Raw genomic sequence first — 20,582 nt, 5'->3', positions numbered from 1 at the left:
CTGAACCAGAAAATGGCTATTAAATGGTTGATTTGAAGCCTACATTGTGGAGAGGAGAGGAGTCAGTGAGTTCTTTGAAACCGTAGCAAAGCATATGCTCAGCCTGAGACCCAACGGCTGTAACTGGCTGGTCTGATTTCATCTGCTGAAGACCTTTGAAGATGACTCTGAAATTGAACGAGGTTGAGCTGCAAGGGAGGCAGAGCTTTGTTCAGAGTAAGTTGCCTACTGCATAAAATGTAACTCTTGAACTTCACAGACTGTTCTAGCTGCTTGGGAAACAATGAAAGGGAAACTGAAGTAAGATGAAGACAAAGCTGGGAAAGGAATCTCTTAATCCACTGTTTTTCATGAAAGGAAAAAGCACCATTAAATACTCTTTATGGAGAACAGACTTGTAAGAATAAGAACCATGCTACTGTTTTCTATGAAAAGGTAAAGAGTCAGAAACAGTATAGTCATATAACTAGTTGGGTATGTTAGAACTTGCTGGTTCTTATAATCCATACTGGCTTTATTTTGCTTAAGAAGGAAAATAAGTAGCTCAAGTCAGCTAAAACCTCCATCTGGCCCGAAGATCAAGCACAGGAAGAAACCTGTATTCAACTACTACCTGAGGTAACGGCTTCTCGTCTGAGAAATGTAGAGTTACCCTTCGCTGAGTGTGATTTGCAATAAATGAAATCAGCCTCTACCCCATCGTGAGCTTTGGTCCATGCCTTGACTTGTGAAACAGTCACAGAAGTGTGTCCCTGTCATGTTCATGATAGCATGTGGCTCTTTGAGAGTTACAATACTGCAATACAAATTTTATAGGTTTCTTTCCAGAAGTCAAGAAATCCTGTTAGGACTGCATACTATCTTCACACAAAGCTTGTACGTGATCTTGCTGAGTGATTTCACACTGTTTTTATGAGAAGAAAATGTAACTGAACACAAAGAATTGATCTGTAAGGAAACATTACTACCCAGGAGCAGGATTCTTGCTGAGGCTATTCATTGGAGGTGTTTGAATAAGCAAAACTCTTTGAGTTATTACATAGAAATCATTCCAGATACTCCTCCTGTTACAGTAATGTGAAATGAATTGCTGGTTGAGCAAACCTATGCCTCAGCAACGTTGTTTCTAATTCTTTTTAAGCGGACAGATGGAAAGTAGCCAAGGAAACCAACTTGAAATGTGGCTTATTACTACAAGGTGAGTCTCAAAAATGAGACAATGCTTGTATTTCTTATGAAGACCAGGGCAAGGTCTTCACATGAAGGAAAATGGGCAGGAAAGACAGGTAGGAAGATCAGGATAAAAAATGGATTCAGTTTTGCATGTCTGTGGGATTTTCTTTACTCACCATTCCCATTTTGCAGTGACTTACAGTCTCACCATGTAAATATCCGGAATCTGGGGTTTTAAAGTACATAAATACTGAGGGGAGCTAGCTTTTTGAGGAAGGGATTCTGTTACCCGGATTTCTGTGAGGTCTTTTAGAGAGTTTTGTGTTTGAATCTTCCCAAATGAGGTACAAAGTATGATTCTTAATCCATTTTCCCCCACTTGTCATCTTCTAAATGGAGGGCATATAATCTAAATTACAAAGTGTTAACTGTTCTTCTGTCTTAGTTTGTGGTTGTTCGAATTTAATTCTTAATTCTTAAGAGGAATCTTCCTCTGAACAGTGTGAGACTGTTTCATTTACCTTGTGTCTTGTGAAATGTGCTCTACAGGTTTTTCACTACTCCACTTTGGAAAACTTGTACATACCTGTGTGGCTTAATGAAACAGGCTTCATAGCCATGCATGTAGTGATCAGCATTCATGCATCTATATATAGTGGGAGTGATGTGCATATAATATCTGACAACCCTGGCTTTAATAGATATGTTAGAATGAAATGCAAACAGGAGTTTTCTTCAACCTTCATAGTCCTTTTTTGCTGCTGGGATGGATACAGGTAGATGTCTTCACTTATGCTCTGGGGGGCTGAATGTAAGAGTGGTAGCGGAATCAGACGCAGAAGCTTCTTAAAGTAACTCTCTTTACAACAGGTCTTGTTTGCCTGAACAAGAACAATTCCATCTTCCTGAGGTGTAATTCAAATCCCACTTTTGTTTGAGCAGTTTGGAGAATCTTTTCTAGCAACAGTTTGACCTAGTATTTCTTTAGGCTTTTGTTCTGAAGCAATGTTGTTGAGGTGTGCTGGTTTCCAGCTCACTCCTGAGAGAGTTAAGCCAAACCCCTAGAACCAAAGCAGGGTTTGCATTGGGGTTTTTGTTTTGTTTCGTTTTGTTTTCTGTGTGGTGTGTGTGTGTCCTGCTGTAAAATTACCACTGAAGTTATGGTGAGCTCTAAAAAGAGCTGATCGAGTCGCAAATTTGCTAAACTGTACTCTCAATGACCTGTGAAGCCCATATTTAGAAAGATTGTCTTAAGGCTGGTGTTCCTGGACATTGTCTGTGCCATTCTGGGAGAATGTGACAACATCTGTGGACAGATACGGTATTGATGAGAACATCTTAGTTTGATGCTGGCTGCAGGGTATATGCTGGCATATGCTGTCCAAATCTCTCCCGCTAATCTTGCTGACATGGCATTAGTTGTTCCTGAGGCCAGTAATTGCTCTGGGATTTAGAATAAATGCTGGGGTCTTCAAGCAGGCCACCTTCTATGTCTCGAGGATACTGTCCCACTTTGTGTTTATGGCTGGGAGAGAGGATGCCAGGGAGTGAAGTGATAGAAAGTTCTTCGGTGTGATTTGAAGGGGCCTTTATTTCTACTGCCTGGAGAATTTATTTAAAAACAAACAAACAGTTACTGTAAGCATCCTACCCAAAACTTTAAGTCCATACGCGTTTTTCACATACTGCTTCTGAAGAGCAAATAAATGAAATATGTGTTTGTGTGAGTGCACAAAAATGCACCCACACAATCACATAGATCTCAAAAGAGGGTGGGTGGAAAGGAACCCTCCTCTTGACTGCTGAACTCTGGAGTGACACTTGCAGTGTAAGAGGGTCAGAGTTTGTAAAGGAAATGATATCAGTCGCAGCTGACAAGAGCCATAACTGGATGTAATAGTCAAATTTTGTCTCACAGTTCCTAATTCAAAACCAGCAGATGTGATAGTCAAGCTGTCTGGTGCTGTACATAATACAGCTGGCTGTAAGCTGATGGTATTAGTATAGAGTCTTGCAATGGTATCTGAGAGATAATTTCTTGCAATAAAATGTCTGGATAGGTCTATAGCTTAAAACTTTGTAAAGGAATCTGTGAAACTCATCCTACCAAATAATCCAAAATCTACAGTCAAATCTCTCTCAAGTTTCCACTTACTCATTTAGAAAAGTCTGAGCTGGTACAGCCACTTCCCTTGTTGTTAAATGAAGGTTTTAAGAGCACAAACCCAATATGCAATGTGAATATATGGCTTGGTGATTTGCATCTGTGTTTTGAGATCAATACACCTGGAAGTAGAGCAGCATAAGTTTTGAAATATAAAGTAGCTTCTAGTCAACAGTGATCTTCATTTGTATGGACACTTCAAGAAAATAGTAAGAGCACTCACATGCCCCCAAAACACTCTGGTGGAAATATCTTATGAAGTATGGGAGGCTTGTTTGCCATCTTCCAGTTCTTGAAATCTGTGTCAAGGCTAGGGAAAGGAAGCCAGTCAGCACATCCACCATACAGATCTACACTGAATTCACATTTGTGTTGAGCTCAGGCAGTTCTCTGTGGATCAATGAGAAGGCAGCTTCAAGATTCTCTTGAATGAATGGCTGAATCTGGACCGCAGAGCCTCACTTTTCAGTTAATTCTGTTTTCCTCCTATTTTTTTTTTTTTTTTTTTTTTCCCCTCCTCCCTCCTCATTAGTTTAATGACTGAAGCCCTGCTCTGCCCAGTCAGGAGGAGAAACTGGTAGGAAGGTCTCTTCATGTCAACAAAAATAACAACTTACTTTTGGTCCAATAAGCCTCTTAATTAAATCTGAAATTCCTTCCTATTTCTGTTCAAGAAATATAATAAATATAATGATGGCAAAAGAAATGAGAAAATTTATGGAACTTGAACAAGTGAAGAGGATGAATGTGATTAGCTCTACCCTCCTACCTGAGGAATTTTTATGAAAGGCAATTGGATTTGTGACTTTAACCGTAATTTTAAGTAAAATGTGTCATTAGCATACATTTTGGCCTAGCAGAAATGAATACCATGCTTTAGAAGCCAGGGGGGACAGGTGAGCAAAAGGTATTTAGGAATATACTAAAGGTAGGCCCAGAATTATCTATGTTTGAATGCTCTGTGTCTGTGGATTGGGGCACTGTCATGAGAAAAGGAAGCAAACTGCTGACTGTTGTCTCTACTGAACAACAGAGGTCATGTTTACCAGCCAGTGTACTGTACCTACCTGGACAATTTAATCATGGGTTCAGGCTTATGTATTTGAATCAGTTTCCCTGTGTGATGCTAGCTTCGATAACCACTTCTACTCTGTAATGCTCCTGTAAAAGTCTGTAACTATGCCCATGAAGAAAAAATATACAGAAACAAATGCTTACCAGGGCAGCCCACATCCTGTAGCCCTGGAGTGTAAGAGCTGGTAAAGAAGCTAATGTTCTTGAAATCTCTCTGAAACTTGTCTGTTTTTTAACCACATGTAGATAAGCTGCTGATTAGAACACTCTTAAAATCCACTGCTCCCGTGATCTTTTCAGAGTGATTAAGTGCAGAAGATTATGAAACTTGCTGCTTGTTTCCGTATGAAACACAGTTTCATGTTAAGATGAAGCATCTAAACCCATGAAAGAACTCAGTAAATTCAGTTTCTTTATGCATGTCTGTGCCCCTTCTCACCAGTGTAGCGATAAATTCCTGTAAACTGTGCACTGGACTGACAATTCTCCAGCGCAATGAACATGTATATATTGAAGACCTGTGTCCAATTAGGTGCTCTTAAATCCTGTGCAGAGCAGTTATGAAGAACAGTTTGGTTTTATGTGTATGCAGGTTGGTTTGTTTTCAGCATTGGCTGTTTTCAACACCTTCGCATTTTCATAAGAAAAAAGATTAGGTAATAGTAACAGATGAAACTTCTTGATAGAATTATGATCCCCTTTGTTTATTCTAGTGTGTCAGAATTTTAGTAACAATGTGTGGCTTTCAGTTTAACTCCAGTTTATGGATGTATTGAAAAATGTTATTTTCATCCTTTAATTTTTCAGCTATATACAATTTGAATGCCACAACTGACTTTACAGATTGGTGATGTGGTCCATATCTTGGAGTCCTGTGAAGGTAAGTCAGTTGTCTCCAAGCTATAGGTTTATCTGAGTAACTTAACCCTTTTACTTCTTAGCAATTCTCCATGTTGCATAAGTAGTCATCTAATGCTCTTATTTGTAATGGTGGTGGTGTATTTTGAGGAGGAACCTGTTAATTTCTGGAGAGCCAAAATCAGAAAAGTTACAGTACATGTGCTTTTTTGGGAAGCTGTTATTGAATGAGGAAGTCATCAAGTAGTCTGTGAAGTTCATGCAGCTGTAATATACCTGATAGGAGTTACAGTAGATTTGATCGACATTTTAGTGGAGTGCATTTTTGTCTCTAAACTAAATATTTGTTGATAGGAAATATTCAGCACCCTGATCATCCTATAGCAGAAGATGGAAGTGTGGTATGTTAAAGTAGTGTGTAGGTCAGCATGATAGAAACATTTCTGAAAAGCATCCAGCTTACAGAACATGCTAAACAACGTAAGTTCAAGTCATGCATGACAGATAGTCAGTATGCGGGTCCAGACTTATGTAGCTTTGTGCTTTTGTGAAGCTGAATTCACTGTTGATGCTGTAGTGCTAGACTTGATCTATACTTTCACAATGTTACTGAATTCTTTTCCAAGTCTGCCCCAGTTACTAAAGTTCTTATAAGTAGAAAGCAACAGGGTGCAATTACTACTAACTCAACAGGTATCTTCAAATGTCCAGTGTAATAGTAATTCATTTTCAATCTGCAGTTATGTGCTTGACTGAGAGTTAAAAATATAAATTATGAAGTGCCTCAAGCTTTGCAAAATGAATTGTAAAATCATCAACTTACTTGCACTGTCCTGTCAGTGCTATCTTATTAAGTGTAGTTATGTTAAAACAGACAGGCCAGCTGGTGCACTATTCACTTACAGAGAGCTCTGTGCTGAAAGGCACTTTTAAGCCCAGCCCATTTCACTTCACAGGGCTCTAGCTTGCATGGAAACAACAAAGTGTTAGAGAGAAAAGCATCTGAGAAACCATATCTTCCATGTTTTAGGGAGCAGAAGCATGCTTCTTCCTCTTCTGTTTCTAAGAGAAATTCAGTGTCTCAAAGTATCAGTGAAAATGTCGATGTCGCTCACTAGACGCTTAGTTAATAGATGCATATCTGTCATAATACTTGTGTCCTCTCCTAAAAATGAAAGGTCTGCATAATTCTGTAAGCCTCCATCTGAGCATTTTGGCTAAGAAAGAATACACTGGTAATCCAGTAACCTCCTCATCCCAGTGTTGTCTCTGTTAATGGCAGAAACAGCATTCCAGGTTTCTGTATCCGGTACCTTTGTTGTCAGCCCGGCCTAGCAAGTTGAGTGGTGATCTTGTGGTGGTTTTTTATCTAAAAGGCCTTTCTGAATCTTCTGCCCTTTACATGCAATGTCACAGCTTGCGTTATGCAATACATTTGCCAATGAAGAAGTGGAATGTTTAGCATCGTGCCAGTAAGTTATCTTTTATCAGGTATCTTAAGAAATATGCTATGAGCTGCAGCTGAAGAGTGACCAATAGTAAGAGGTTTTTTCCTACGCTTATTTTCCATGCTATTTTAGTTTGTTTTGCATGCACAAAATATGCCCAGAACATACATGTGCAGTAACAACAAATGGGATTAAATAGATTTTACACATGTGGATGTAAATTGGAGACTGTGTAAATAATTCAGTTTTAGAAATATGTAGGAATTTTATTGTTGAGAAGATACTGGGGAAAAAAAAAAACCCCACAAAAAACAGTGCTGAGAAACCTGAGAAAAATTCGGAGTCTGTTTTTGAGGTCAGTGATTCTCCTGAGTCTTGCAACATTGCCTTTCTCATAGGCCTGTTTGGGGTTTGAGATTTCTTTGTTTATGCTTTGGTTGCATGGCTGAAATACCTGTTAGAAACAAAGAGAGAGAAAAGGTGGTAGGGGAAAAGATAATATCTGTTCATGAAACTATACCAGAAAATGTATACTTTTCATCATAAAATGCTTGCTTTGGATGAAATAGAAGAAACATTCAGCAGAGTTGAATACTGCTGCTGTGTAGGTAATGTTTCACGATGGAATGTGGCTTCTGCTGTAATTCAGTAAGGGTGAACTCTTCGTTTTATGTTCTTTGTAGATATTTATTGTGACTGAACTGGGGCACAGATGGAACAAAGCCTGAACTAGTATTTTAACTGACACTACTGCAATAGTGCACTCTTCTTTCAGAAGGGGTTCCTAGTTATGAATGGAGTAGGAGCCCCATAATAGCCCTTCATTTTCTTGAGGTTCTATCTTGAACTTTACACTAGGAGTAACTTTTGAGATAAGTCCAGAAGCTCTAATTCCTCACAGCAGAAACATGGCCTGTTCTTACATTCAGGAAAGCTGAATATATAACTACCATGTACTGTGTTGGATTAGTAGGACACCTAGAACACAATTGGAAGAGCTTCATGGGCTATCCAGTATCATGAGTGATCTTGGTTAAGAGAGATATATATGTGTATGTCATATGTTGCATTACAAAACAGCTTATCATACCTTTTTCTAATGTGAGTGTGGGGGTATTATATTCTGTGTAAGATTGTCTGTGCTTACTATGCAAGACTTGAAAGTAGACCATATAATAATACTTGCTAATGTGCAAGTCATGCTTAACATGCTGCCTGACACTCAATTTACTTTCATCTGTGTAGTTTTGAACTATTAATTTTTAAACATCCTATGCTAGATAGTTCCTATATGAAACAAACCCCATGACTTTCTAATATACTTTTTCGTGCATGTGTTCTGTCACACTAAGTGCACTCTTCCTTCTTTCTAGGTTGGTACAAGGGTTATCTAGTAAGACATAAAGGATCAGAGGTAAGATTATGCTGCTCATTTCTATGAGACTATTTTTAAGGAATTAACCCATGAAGGTTTTTATTAGTATCTCTTGTCAGATAGTCCTCATCTGATCTCTGAAGTCAGCTCTTTCTTTTCAAGATGAATAGAATGATCAGCATTTGTCGTGGACAATCTTGGTAAATATTAGAAGGACTGGGAGAAGCAGATCAATTAAGACAATGTTACTGTGCCTTCAGGTTAACATACTGAGGAAGACATCATTTGAAATAACTTTTTGAGTGAATTTGCTCCTATATGTGTCTGGTTCTGCACTTTTTTCTAAGGATTCTTTAGGCTACATTCATTATGAACAACTTCCATGAGACTTAAATTCTTAAATATATGTAAAAATCATATGAATAAAAAATCTGTATTCTTACTCCTAAAGATAGAAAGCCACAAATGAATCGTTTTTACCCTGTGTATGATGACTCCTGGCTTAAGTAGCAAGAAAATTACTTTTTAGTTTCAAATGTACTTTTCTAGAAGAAAAGCATTTCTTTTGAAACTTGCTCTTAGTACCAGATTCTTTTAGGGTGCAGCACTGTAAAGGCATTTCAAGTTAGAGACTCAGGCCTACATGAAAGTAAAAATGTTTGGTGGAAGTTGCATCTCTGTAGCCTCGAAAAAGGATGTACAAAACCTTCACAATCTCTTAAAAAGTGGTATCTGAGGAACAGACGGACCATTGTTGGCAGAGAATATGCATCAGAAAAAATCAGAGTAGTCTTTTGCCTTTCCTCTTTTTCTTATTCTGTATTCAGTGTAGGTATTAATAATTTGCATTAACTTAGAGTAACTAATTTGTGTCCATTTTCAAACTATATGTGACAGTAAAATATTCTAGCTTCCTTTCAGAAGTATTAGATGCTTGATTTACTGTTTCATTTCACTGCTCAATCACTGCACGTCCTAAATGACAGAGGAATGAATAACTGTTCTCCAGGCTTCTACCTGTTGTTTCTCATGTTCTAGGAGCTCCAATACAACTGCACAGAAATGGAAGCAAGCAAATAAGGTGTACTAGCTCATCAGAAATGAGGTGGAAGCCAGGCTAGTCCTAGGGGAGTTCACCATAAGTTCTTGTTGCAACGTAGTATTTAATGGAAGCTACCCAAAGTAGTTATCAGCTGCTTGATCTGCAATACTTGAGGGTGGATATGAGGGAATGGCTCCCCATCCTGTCCTGTACAGCTGTGTTTTAAATACTCCTTTGAGATTTTTTTTGGCTCAAAATGCTGTAGCTGTTATTTCTAATTAAAATTTGTATTTTAATAGATTAAAATTTAATCTGAAACTAAAAAGGGAAAATATTTAACAGTACTAACCACTTCCTTTCAACTAATTCTTAATATTGCTAGAGGGTTTCAAGGTCAACATGCATTACATGTTTTAAGAAGTATTATTAATTTTGTAAGATTTCACTGAACTACTGTTTAAATCTATTGTTTTCTGGGGGAGGATATGAGGGGGTGGAAGATGACATTTCTTATGGAGAAATGTAATTCTATGCATTTTATGTTTGCAGAAAAGGATAGGACAAAACTTCTACTATTCGTCTGTCAAACAAATGCATCTATCTGGACAGAAAGCTAGATAGACAGCAGTTAATTTGGAGATTAGTCATGGTTGTTCCCTAAAAGCTCTTGGAGAACAAATGTGTATACTTTTTTTAATCCTTCAACAGGGAATATTTCCTAAATCTTTCATCCACATCAAGGAAGTTCCAGTCGAAAAGAAAAGGTATTTAACGTTTTATTACATTAAGGATCTTACCTGCTAAAGAATGACTTTAAAGGGATTTATATGCCTTAAACACAGTAACTATAATATAAACCCATGAAACTCAGATACTTTTTTCATTTTCATTGTGTTAGAATTTCTTCTCTTTCTAGACATTCAGAAAACATAATACCTGCCGAAATCCCTCTAGTTCAAGAAGTTACCACTACCCTTTGGGAATGGGGAAGCATCTGGAAACAGCTCTATGTGGTATGACATATTTGCATGCTGTGTGTGGTCTGGTAATTAGTCCTATTCATGCATCTTCAGGTTTTGTTCAAATTGGTGTCTTTTCTTAGATGCAGGGCAGGATCTGGGAGGATTTAGGCAGTTGCTTCTTCATCACTGCTTAGATGATTACCATTTTCTTCAATGGCTTAAAATGAAAGGGCTGGTTTACTGCCGAGGAGCAGTGTAACTGCATGCCTTTAGTTCAAACCCTGAGTATCCTGTACATTATAAACTTTTCATAATTGCTCTTTTTAGAGTTGACAAGTTTCAAGATAGAGCATCAAACATAACTAAAATGGACTTGAAAAATAATCACAATGTTCTTGAATGTTAGAACAAAAGTTGTTGAAGTGTGTAGTGGAAGTGTGTAGCTATTAATGACAGGCAATTTCGAGAAGTTAGACTTTTTACTTTCAGTATCTTAACCTACACTTTGTAAAGAAAACTTTTTCTTTTCCACCTTGGAGAAAACCGTTTTTTCTTTTCCTGTGAGCACTTTTACCAATACATAAAAGTGCAATGAATTTGGAGGTATTACTCAAAAGAGCCACCGCATCAGCATCTGTTTTCCTTGTAAGCAAGCAACCTCTACTCATGGTGGTCTTTTGCATATGCTTATAATGTCCACAGTGTAGTATGGAACTTAGAAGTGATTAATGCATTATTTTTGATTTATCTGTTTTATTTTGCTTGTTGTATCCCTACATTAATCTCTACTGATTCTAGTGACTTGTTTAACCTAAGCATGATGGCCAGAAAGTCATTAAGCGTTGACTGCAAAAACATCAAAAGATGGTGAATTCCCTAGTACCTGAGCAGTCTCTTCTACTAACCTGTTTCAACAACTAGTCCTGGCTGCTCCAGGATCCTAGCCTTGGATTTTGCTTTTTCTCTGCTAGGGCAAAGAAATCTTGAATATGGGTGTTATTTCCTCATTAATATATTTTCTGAAATATGTCACTTCTGAGTCTTCCTCTTGTTAAAGTCAACAATTAAAACTTTTAATGTTTCTGTGAATGATGCTGGTATTGCTTTAGTGACTTCTATGCATTCTCTCACTATTCTCTTGAATGTATTAATACCACAGTGTTCTTATCACTATCTCATACAGACCTAAATTGCTTTTATAATGTATTCTCTTGTTGAGACTTAGTTAATGCATTTTAAAATAGCACAATTAAACCCACAACAATGTAATTTCCTATCCCCATACAAACTGTTTACGTTTCATGGAATTTCTTTATGGTCACATAAAGGTCCTGTCCTTCAAAAATTTGTGGGATGAGAGGAGAAAAGAAGCCAGGCTTAGTACTTAGCCTAATTCTTGCTCCTACAACCACTTAGCATTAAATAGGACACATACTTGAATTGTCAAGACCCATGATTCACTTCAACATTAAGTTTGAAACCTACTGTTTTCTTTTCTATCTTAGACAAACAAGAAGGAGCAGTTCCAGCAGGTGCAGTCCATGATGTATGACCTCATGGAGTGGCGGTCACAGCTTCTGTCTGGGACTTTGCCAAAAGATGAGCTCAAAGAACTCAAACAGAAAGTCACCTCCAAAATTGACTATGGTAACAAGTAAGTGGCATACATTACTTCTGGAAAACATGGTTTATTTTAAAGCAGCCAGCTAGAACAGAGATGATGATCAAGTTTTCCTCTTTGCAGTTTTATAACTCATTAGTGCAAGATATAGACATATTGAATAGTCCTTTCCAAACTTCTCCCTGTTATTCCTGTGATAATAGTAAATACCATGTTGAGGCTTCCCACAGGAATTGCTTTCTCAAAATATTCATTTATTTAACTACAGATATATGAGTTTGCCAGTTATAAAGATTGGAGGTCAGATAACTTGCTTTTATATACATATAACATCAGTGTACTCGGGACCCAAAACTTTTCCAACTTTCACAAACACAGCCTACCACCAGTAGTGTTAGGCTACCACTTCAAAAGTGGTGCCGAGAGACCTTAGTGTGGTGGATGAATAGCAGAAGTGTGGTGTACAGAGCCTTTGCTAGAGGCACCACACCACCACCCTCACCCCAATTTACTAGTGAATTTCCAGGCAGAACTCTGGTGTTGGTAATAGAAGTGAAACTCCCAGGGATAGAGTAGCTATTTGACAAAATTCTTTGTTTCTTGCCAATGAAAAGTCACTGCAATACAACACATTTTAGGCAAAAAAGGGGACTATGTAGGGGCAAGTGGTGTTCCACCATATGATAAAGGGGGAGAGAGAGCTTAGTATACAAATCTTCATAGCATTGGAATATAACTAGGAACATAGCCTACAAAGGCATTGGAATCTACTTATACAATGTACTTAGCTGTTGCAAGTGGCTGTGGTTATTGTGACCTGAAGGCTTATGCAGCTGAAAGTCTTCAGCTACCTGTGGCCAGACATAAACAATGACCATGAGACATTATGAAACTGTCAATTTGTTCACTGTGATTTGGATGCACAGATTTCTGGTGAATCGTGTTCTTGCAGAACACACTGTGGTAATACATGTATCCTGCTATGCTATGTGGAGCTGAATGGTCACTCCAAACAGATTTGACTTTGAAATGCTCTAGTCAAGGAAGCCTAGCTTTGATTAAGCCAACACTAACATTACTTTTCTCTCAGACATCTGTTTTCCATAGTCGTCTTTCTAAATTATGAGACAATAAGCTGTTCTTTCAGAGGAGTAGGGATGGAGGAGATATTTAAAATGGCTTGGGATTGTATAGAGGAAAAGTGCAAGTTGCATAATATTTGTAAGTGTGAGAAAGTGTGGGTATGAGATGTGATGTGTGAAGGAAACACTGTGGGGAAGGAATAAAGGGAAATGACAGTGGAGGCTGAATGGGTCATTGTGGAAGAGGAGATTGAACACCAGACCAGGAGAGGTTGTGGATAATCATGTAAGGTGATGAAGGTGGATTGCAGTCTGATACAGACTGTTTTAAACAACATTAGCAGTGCCAGAAGGGCAGCCAGTACCTTTTAGAAATTGTGAAAGGTACCATCTGGCATGAAGCAGCCTGATTTTAGAGGGGCATGAAAGACTGAGATCCTGGATAGGCAAGAAAGGTATCTCTTGACTGAGGTGACACTAAGACACTGTGGACAAGAATGCGTAGGACATATGGAGGTAAGACTTGAGGTTTTTAATGCTGGGGTGGGGGAAGAGTGGAAGGAAAAAAGGCATAGTTTGTATGAGAGCAAAAAAAACAGAGCATACGAGTTAAGTAACAGGACTGGGAGTGTAAGAGGGCAACAGAAAAACAGAAGGCAACAGGAAAAACCTACACATCTTGATTGCAAAGGTTACATGTTAAAAAGCAAAAGAGATGAAGACTGAAGTCACTGAACATGGTGTATCTACTTTATGTGAGAGGCATTTAAGTGCTTTTGTGACATTACTGTAAATTCCTAAAATGTATAAATACTGTACAACAGCTTGAAAAGAATATCATTGGGTTCAGTTAATTTTTCTTCAGTGAAATGCTGTTGCATGTACTTAAACCTCAAAGCAGGTCCTTGTGCATTCCATTTCTAAGCTTTATTTTTATAGAAGGAAATAATCCTGCCTTTATGCCCTTTGTATTTTCACAGAATACTTGAGCTAGATCTGATAGTTAGAGACGAAGATGGAAATATCTTGGATCCAGATAAAACCAATGTCATCAGCCTATTTCATGCACATGAAGAAGCAACTAATAAAATCACTGAGCGAATTAAGGAGGAAATGGTAGGAATGACTGGTAAACTTAATCACTTTAATGGGTAAAAGCAAAATGAAAATCCAGTACAAGGGTTGAAGGTTGTAACCTACCCTGAAACCTAGTGGAAACTTTTGCCTCTGACTTAAGAGTAAAATCACATTCATTTGTTATAAGCATGGCTAAGCCTCAAACTGATTTAGCTGCATTTATGCACTGGATTCAGGCTGTGGGTTAGGATGAAAGTCTGTTTCTAAAGCAGCTTCTAAATCCTTTATTGGGCTCCTAAATGGAAATACTTTTCCTCACTCTATCTGTGGGCTACTCAGGAGGCTGATTCACATAGTGAATAGTTACGTGCTTGGAGTTCAGCCTTCAAGCTGTGAGTAACCAAAGCTCTTTCTTAGAAGATCTTGTGAGAACACAAACTGTTTGCTGTATGTTGCTGCTTGTTAGTTAGTCTGATGGAGTTGAAGAATTTAAGCTTATTAATGAGGAACTCAGGTGAACTCAGCATAATCTTGTGGACACCAGAAGTTAGCATGCCTAAGCAAAGCTGATGAGTGCATACAATTTACAATGCAGAGCAGGTGACTAGACTTCCTTAACCTTTGTCTATATTAAATCTATTCAGGGATTTGTAAGATACTTGAGTTCTTTCCTGGATTCATAAGAGGGTAAACTGTAATAAAGCAAGTAAAACACTCAAAAAAAGTTGGGCTGTTGTGACACTTGAATAATGCCCATGTCAGATCGCTGGAAAACACCTTATGAGTTGTTCTCATCAGTGTCACTGAAGAAGTCTTGTTTCCCAGACACCAAAATGTCATTAACTGACGATATAAGGAAAACAAAACAGATTGTGTAGACTTGTTTTAAAAATGTGTAAAAAGAGCTTTAGGACATCAAACATTAAGTAGCTGTTGCTTGGTGGTTAAAGTTGGATGTAGGTAGAATTTAAGAGCCTATTTCAGAGACAGTGAACCTGCTCAGCTGTGTCCTTATCTCAGCATGTTATTCGTTTCCTCTTCAAAGAGGTGTATTTTCTTTTGCTAGTGCTCCCAGCATACTGAAACCCTATCATGATGTGGATAGTAGTCTTTCTGCTATATCCTACTGTGTTCGGACAAAACCTCTTTCAGACTTAGGCTTGCCTCTGTAGGGACAGCTTGATACATTTTCTCTTTACAAGTGGTAATAATGTAGCTAATTCTTTTCCTTCTTCTGAGCAGGCAAAGGATCAACCAGATTATGCATCATACTCCCGAATGTCTTCATCCCCCACCCACAGTCTGTATGTCTTTGTGCGGAATTTTGTTTGCCGAATTGGAGAGGATGCGGAACTCTTTATGTCACTATATGACCCACAGAAATCAACAATTATAAGGTAAGCTTTCTTTTTATTGCAAAGGAGTATCAAAAGGAGCTAGCCAAAATGAAGCAAAATAGGTGCCAACATGCTAGTAATGCAGAGAATATGAACCAAAAGGAAAGGGAATTGTGGACAAATCTAGTTGTTGGCGGCTATTAAAGAATTCTGAGGTGAGGGAGCCCAAGTAGTTTGATAGGAAATTCCTGGATTGAGCATTTCAGAATTTTGGAGGAACCTGAGAACACTTCAAAGTTAAGTGATTATTCTTGATGGCTGTCCAGAATGAAGTACTGAAATGGAGGGAAGGGGATAAAATGGAAGTAACTTAAAAATTCAAAGATAAAGATTCTATTGAGTATTCCTGTCAAACAGATTATGATGACAGTAATGTTTCTTCCAAAAAAGGTGTCATTCTGTCTTATCCTCAAGTTATTTTGTATAGCATTCTTCTTGTCTATTTAGGCTGGTATTAGATTTAAACAATCACCAGAGACTACTGTCCTGTTATGCAACTTTTGTTACATACTGTGGGTTTTAATGTGCTGTGAAAGGGAAGCATTTTTAAATCCCATGACAATAAGATATTTATCTTCAAAACAGTGAGAACTACTTGGTGAGATGGGGGAGTAGAGGCTTTCCAAAGGAAATTGACATGCTCAACAATCTTAAAGTAGTATTCACAGTAAGTGTTCTCCCATTTATCTTACTCATATTTGGAAACTGGCTTGTCTTTTCTCTGTGGTCACTGTCAGAACTCCTGAGGATGGAGCAAGATGAAGAAGGAAGCAGAAGACATCTTAGCAGCAGAACAAGATGACCAGTCACTGAATGCTTTAAGGCAATGACAATGCTTCAGTGACCTTTCTTGAAACCAATTTGCTGCATCACAATTTTACTGTTTACTTGATTATTATTTTTATCTGCTGTACCTCTTGATTGCTACTATTTTCTCTATGTTTCTTACCTTATGTTTTCTTCAACCTTTAAACTGTCAGGTTTTCCATCCTTTCTGTGGGCTCAGTTTGAGTGTGAGTTTTTCTTTCTTAATTTTTTTTTTTTTAATCCATTGATTACTGAGGCTCAGTTTATTATTGGAGGTCCTGTTTAGATTCCACAACTTGGTTCTGCCTAATTAATACTTCAGTTCCTTTTAATTTGTATCTTAGGATCTTGGAAATAAAGACCTTAGCCGAGACAAAATTTATCTAGTTTGTCAAATAGTCCGAGTTGGACGGATGGATCTCAGAGACAGTAACTCAAAGAAATACACACAAGGACTAAGACGACCCTTTGGAGTGGCAGGTAACTGATGTCTCCTGTGCTGACTGTATCTGAGATAGGACCCAAGTAATACTTTTCAACCCTGGACTGTAATATTCTGACATGTCTTGGTAGAGATTCAAAACTACCATATCAGTTATCTTCTGTATTTGATTTTTTTTAAGGCCGTAAAGACTGCACATACATTAGCATTTTCAGGTCAGAAATGTGCTTTCTAATTTATTTTCCTAATAATTCATACTTACTGCTATGCAGAGCAAACCAAAACAGTGCCACAGGATAGCAGCAGAATTCTTTGCAGATGAAATAAAACCGCAACTGTGTCCCAAGAGCACCACCAATGCACTCATACCTGTATTCATGGGATTAGACCAAAAGTAGTCTGAAGTAATTCTCCCTTTACACAATGTCATGTCTGTAGTGTGGACTTTGTATATAAATGTTCTGCCCCCAAAATCTACCCCTATTGGGCTGCACTGCTTGCTAGTGGAGAAAAAAAAATAAAATAGATCTCTATTTACCTAGAGGCACGAGGACGTTCATGTACACCATGCAGAGAGAAGAGGAGCTATTTCATGGTGTTATTATGTTTTGATGATTTTTCTGTTACTTTTCTAGTTATGGATATTACAGATGTCATAAAAGGAAAAGCTGAAAGTGACGAAGAAAAGCAGCATTTCATTCCCTTTCACCCGTAAGATAGTCACAGATATCTTTCTTTTTTGTTTTTATACACACAAACATATTTCTATATGTTTTTGGCTATAAAGATCATGAAATGTTTCAGAAAAAATCTTTTTTCCTTTTAATAGTGCTAATGATTTAAGTATTGCTTTAAAAGGCATTTAAGACTTAACAGAGGTTATACAGTATGTTAAATGAATGTATATTTTTATAAATGTTCTCCTTCAGACAGCTGGTCCCATGTCCTGTTTAACAAAACCCAAGTTAAATAGTTACATGGGCTCAACAGAAAGCTTTACACATGTGGATAACTAGTACTTTGTGCATGATTCTGTTTTGGATTTGAGAAAAATCTGTGTAAAAATTGGGCTTCAGTTACAAGGGAGTTGAATTGTCACACATTAACTGTCTTTAAAAAGAAATGCCAGGCCAGCTGCCTAACAATATGGTTATGATACTTGCAGATCAAATGGACACATGCCAGTATTCACTGGAAACATATTTATGCATTCTACACAGCACTGCTGCTATGTCCAACAGAGAATAAATTCAGTTCTGCAAGACCCCTGCCTGACACACTGTCCTATTGTTTCACTTGTTAAAAATTTGAGCCACCATGTTTGTCATGTAAGAATTTGTTTCTTGTTGCAAAAGTAGCTGAAATTTTTCTAAGTTCATTTGTTTGTCAGGCTGCTTATCAGGCAAACAGGATCAGAGTGGCATGTTGGTAAATACACTCACGTTGTGCATGCCTACAAAATGATAAGCTTTCATGTTGACACCATCACAAAATGCTGTTCCTAAACCTGCTGACTGAATCTTTTTCGCTTAAGTGGACATATAAGCTAGATATGAGTGGTCTGCAACTCAGAGTGAGAGATCATGAAACTACAGAATATATCACAGTAAGGTCAAGTACAGCAAAGTGGAGTGAGCCTGTTTATCACTTCTGTTCTGAATGGGTTCAATATATTTAGTGCTTAATTCCTAGTAGAAATTATTGTTTCTCCCACAGGGTGGTGGCAGAGAATGACTTTTTACACAGTCTCCTAAGCAAAGTCACTGCATCAAAAGGAGACAGTGGTGGACAAGGTAAAGTAGACTTTGTTTGTTTTTAAGTAACAAGGTATTTTTTGTGGAACTTTATTTTAGATGGTTTACATTTTAGAGAGGGACTTTGTTAGAGCTGTAGCTCCACCATGGATGTCAGTCAACTCTGCTGGAAGTGAAGCAGCATGAGTTTGTTGCAGTACCTTATTTAAATTACTAGCTACAGCATTGGGTTTATAGAACTTTCAGCTAAAGAAAATGGAGGAAATGAGTTAACACAATTTTAATGGGTGTAAGAGGCAATCATCTGAAGATAGATTTTTTTTTTTTGTTTGTTTGTTTCTTTTTTTTCCTTACCATAAATATAATCTTTGTTGTTGTTTTCCTCTTAATAGGTCTCTGGGTAACTGTGAAAATGCTTGTTGGAGATGTGACTCAAACTAGAAAGGACTATCCACATCTTGTAGACAGAACTACAGTTGTTGCTAGAAAGCTAGGATTTCCTGAAATCATCATGCCAGGTAGGAGGTGGTTTTGTTCTGTAACAGGAATGGATTTTTTTCCCCATTCCCTCAGGTAATAAGCATCAGCTGCAGTCTGTAATGGGTAACTCAGAGACCACTTTGAATGCACTCTTCATGTTAAGTTTTGTTCCAGTATTAGAGGCTTGTATAAAATAGTTAAATTCTTGGAAAGTATTTTCTAGTACTGAAAGAGAAAATCAAAATTGCAACAGAAAGGGATAATCCCAGCTCCTTGTACATAGCTTTTTTTTTTGTCTTCTAAATAGATTATGGTGGATGCTTACTTGAATTTTAAATTAACCTTATTTTATTGCAACTTATCACTGTCATTTAATAATAATAAACATATGAGTTCACAATCTGTTAATTTTTTTTATGTTTTCCAATTCAAGACATTCACTGTCTGCAGCACTTCTTTGTTAAAACAAACAAAACCTCCCACAACACAGCCCATGCCTCCCTTCAAGTCGAATCATGAATCCTTTAAAAGGCATATTAATTAGTTCAGAGGAGAAACTTAAAATATGAAGATCCCTCCTCACAAAAAGGAACTGTTAATCTGGGAAAAATCAGTAACGGCATCATTAGCCACCTCACCAGCAGGTGTCAGGGCAGGACGAGAATTGCCTCGAGTCAATTTGGGGACTCTCATTTGGTTCGTTTCACATCATAGTATCTGCTTAGTTAAGAGTAACAGCTGAAAATTGAAGTTCAGATGTATAAATACATTTTGATCTGTTTCACCGTAGAAGAAGTGGTACTTTTGTGAAGTTCAGGTTACCCTGTGCTCTCACAGCTTTTTCATTGTGTTTTTTTTTTAACCTTTCCATTTCTTTTGCAGGAGATATAAGAAATGACATTTATATTACATTGCTGTATGGAGATTTTGATAAATACAATAAAACAACTCAGAGAAATGTGGAAGTGATAATGTGTGTCTGTGATGAAGAAGGAAAAGTGATGCCAGTAAGTTTTCTTTTTTAGGTATGATGAACTTAGACACATGGGTTGCATTTTAGAAGTAACTCAGAATTTTTTATAAAAATACCATTGTGCAAAAACTTACAGTTGCCTCACGTGTGGCATCTTGTGACTGATAAGCTTTATGGTGTTTAAAGTAGCCTATCTATTAAAGTCCTATAAATGTCTTGCATTAAACTGTAACAAGAAATACCATCAAATGATCTATCTTAGCTGTGCCAAGGAACAAATGCTGTTTCTGACAAATCTGCACTCTTATTCCAGGGTTCTTCTTGTGGAAGTTCCCAGAGGAATGCAATTTGGCTGTTAAAAAGTTAGAAGTACTATTTCTGCTATATAACAAACCAGCGATTTGTGCCAGGAAGGCTGTGTCATTGTCCCTTGAATGAAGTACATGGCTAATAACTAAATTGGTGACAACAGAGGAGTGTGGATACTGTGCATATACAACATAAATATTTACAATGTCTTTTTGCTTGTCTAATTGTATTTTTAGGAATTTTTGCCTTTTCCTTAGGGTGTTTTAACAAAGAGTTTTTGGTCTTTCCTTTTCTGAGCTTTATACTGTTCATTAAGTAAGTACTGTGATCATAAGGGTGAAATCATAAGGACACTTCTTGAGATGAAATGAAGGTGGAGTTACTCATTGTGGTTCAGGACTTACTGAAATTAGTTTATGAACTACAATCAAATGCTTGATGTTAAAGGTATCTTTAAAGCTTGAATGAAGAAAATCCTAAACTCATGTAATGCTTGGAGTCAACACAACAAATTGTAACCCTGATTACAAAACACTACCTACAT

General features: G+C 37.5%; 1 protein-coding gene across 1 annotated transcript in view; it reads left to right on the top strand.

The window, feature by feature from the left end:
• Positions 1-5,233: 5,233 nt before the first annotated feature.
• DOCK2 (dedicator of cytokinesis 2) overlaps positions 5,234-20,582 on the top strand; it is a gene marked incomplete at its 3' end in the record, with an annotated part of 93,099 nt that continues 77,750 nt past the window's right edge. Inside the window, exons 1-13 of the mRNA XM_010021244.1 lie at positions 5,234-5,291; positions 8,091-8,131; positions 9,843-9,898; positions 10,051-10,147; positions 11,602-11,750; positions 13,780-13,915; positions 15,119-15,273; positions 15,859-15,940; positions 16,425-16,560; positions 17,158-17,233; positions 18,239-18,315; positions 18,669-18,794; positions 19,639-19,763. Coding sequence (XP_010019546.1) covers positions 5,234-5,291; positions 8,091-8,131; positions 9,843-9,898; positions 10,051-10,147; positions 11,602-11,750; positions 13,780-13,915; positions 15,119-15,273; positions 15,859-15,940; positions 16,425-16,560; positions 17,158-17,233; positions 18,239-18,315; positions 18,669-18,794; positions 19,639-19,763 — 1,314 coding nt within the window. The remainder of the gene's footprint in view (positions 5,292-8,090; positions 8,132-9,842; positions 9,899-10,050; positions 10,148-11,601; positions 11,751-13,779; positions 13,916-15,118; positions 15,274-15,858; positions 15,941-16,424; positions 16,561-17,157; positions 17,234-18,238; positions 18,316-18,668; positions 18,795-19,638; positions 19,764-20,582) is intronic.

Source organism: Nestor notabilis, unplaced genomic scaffold (assembly GCF_000696875.1).
Source record: "Nestor notabilis isolate BGI_N333 unplaced genomic scaffold, ASM69687v1 scaffold2179, whole genome shotgun sequence".
NCBI classification, from domain to species: Eukaryota; Metazoa; Chordata; class Aves; order Psittaciformes; family Psittacidae; genus Nestor; species Nestor notabilis.
Note: the sequence above shows the minus strand (reverse complement) of the source record. Positions and strands in the feature narration are given on the sequence as shown.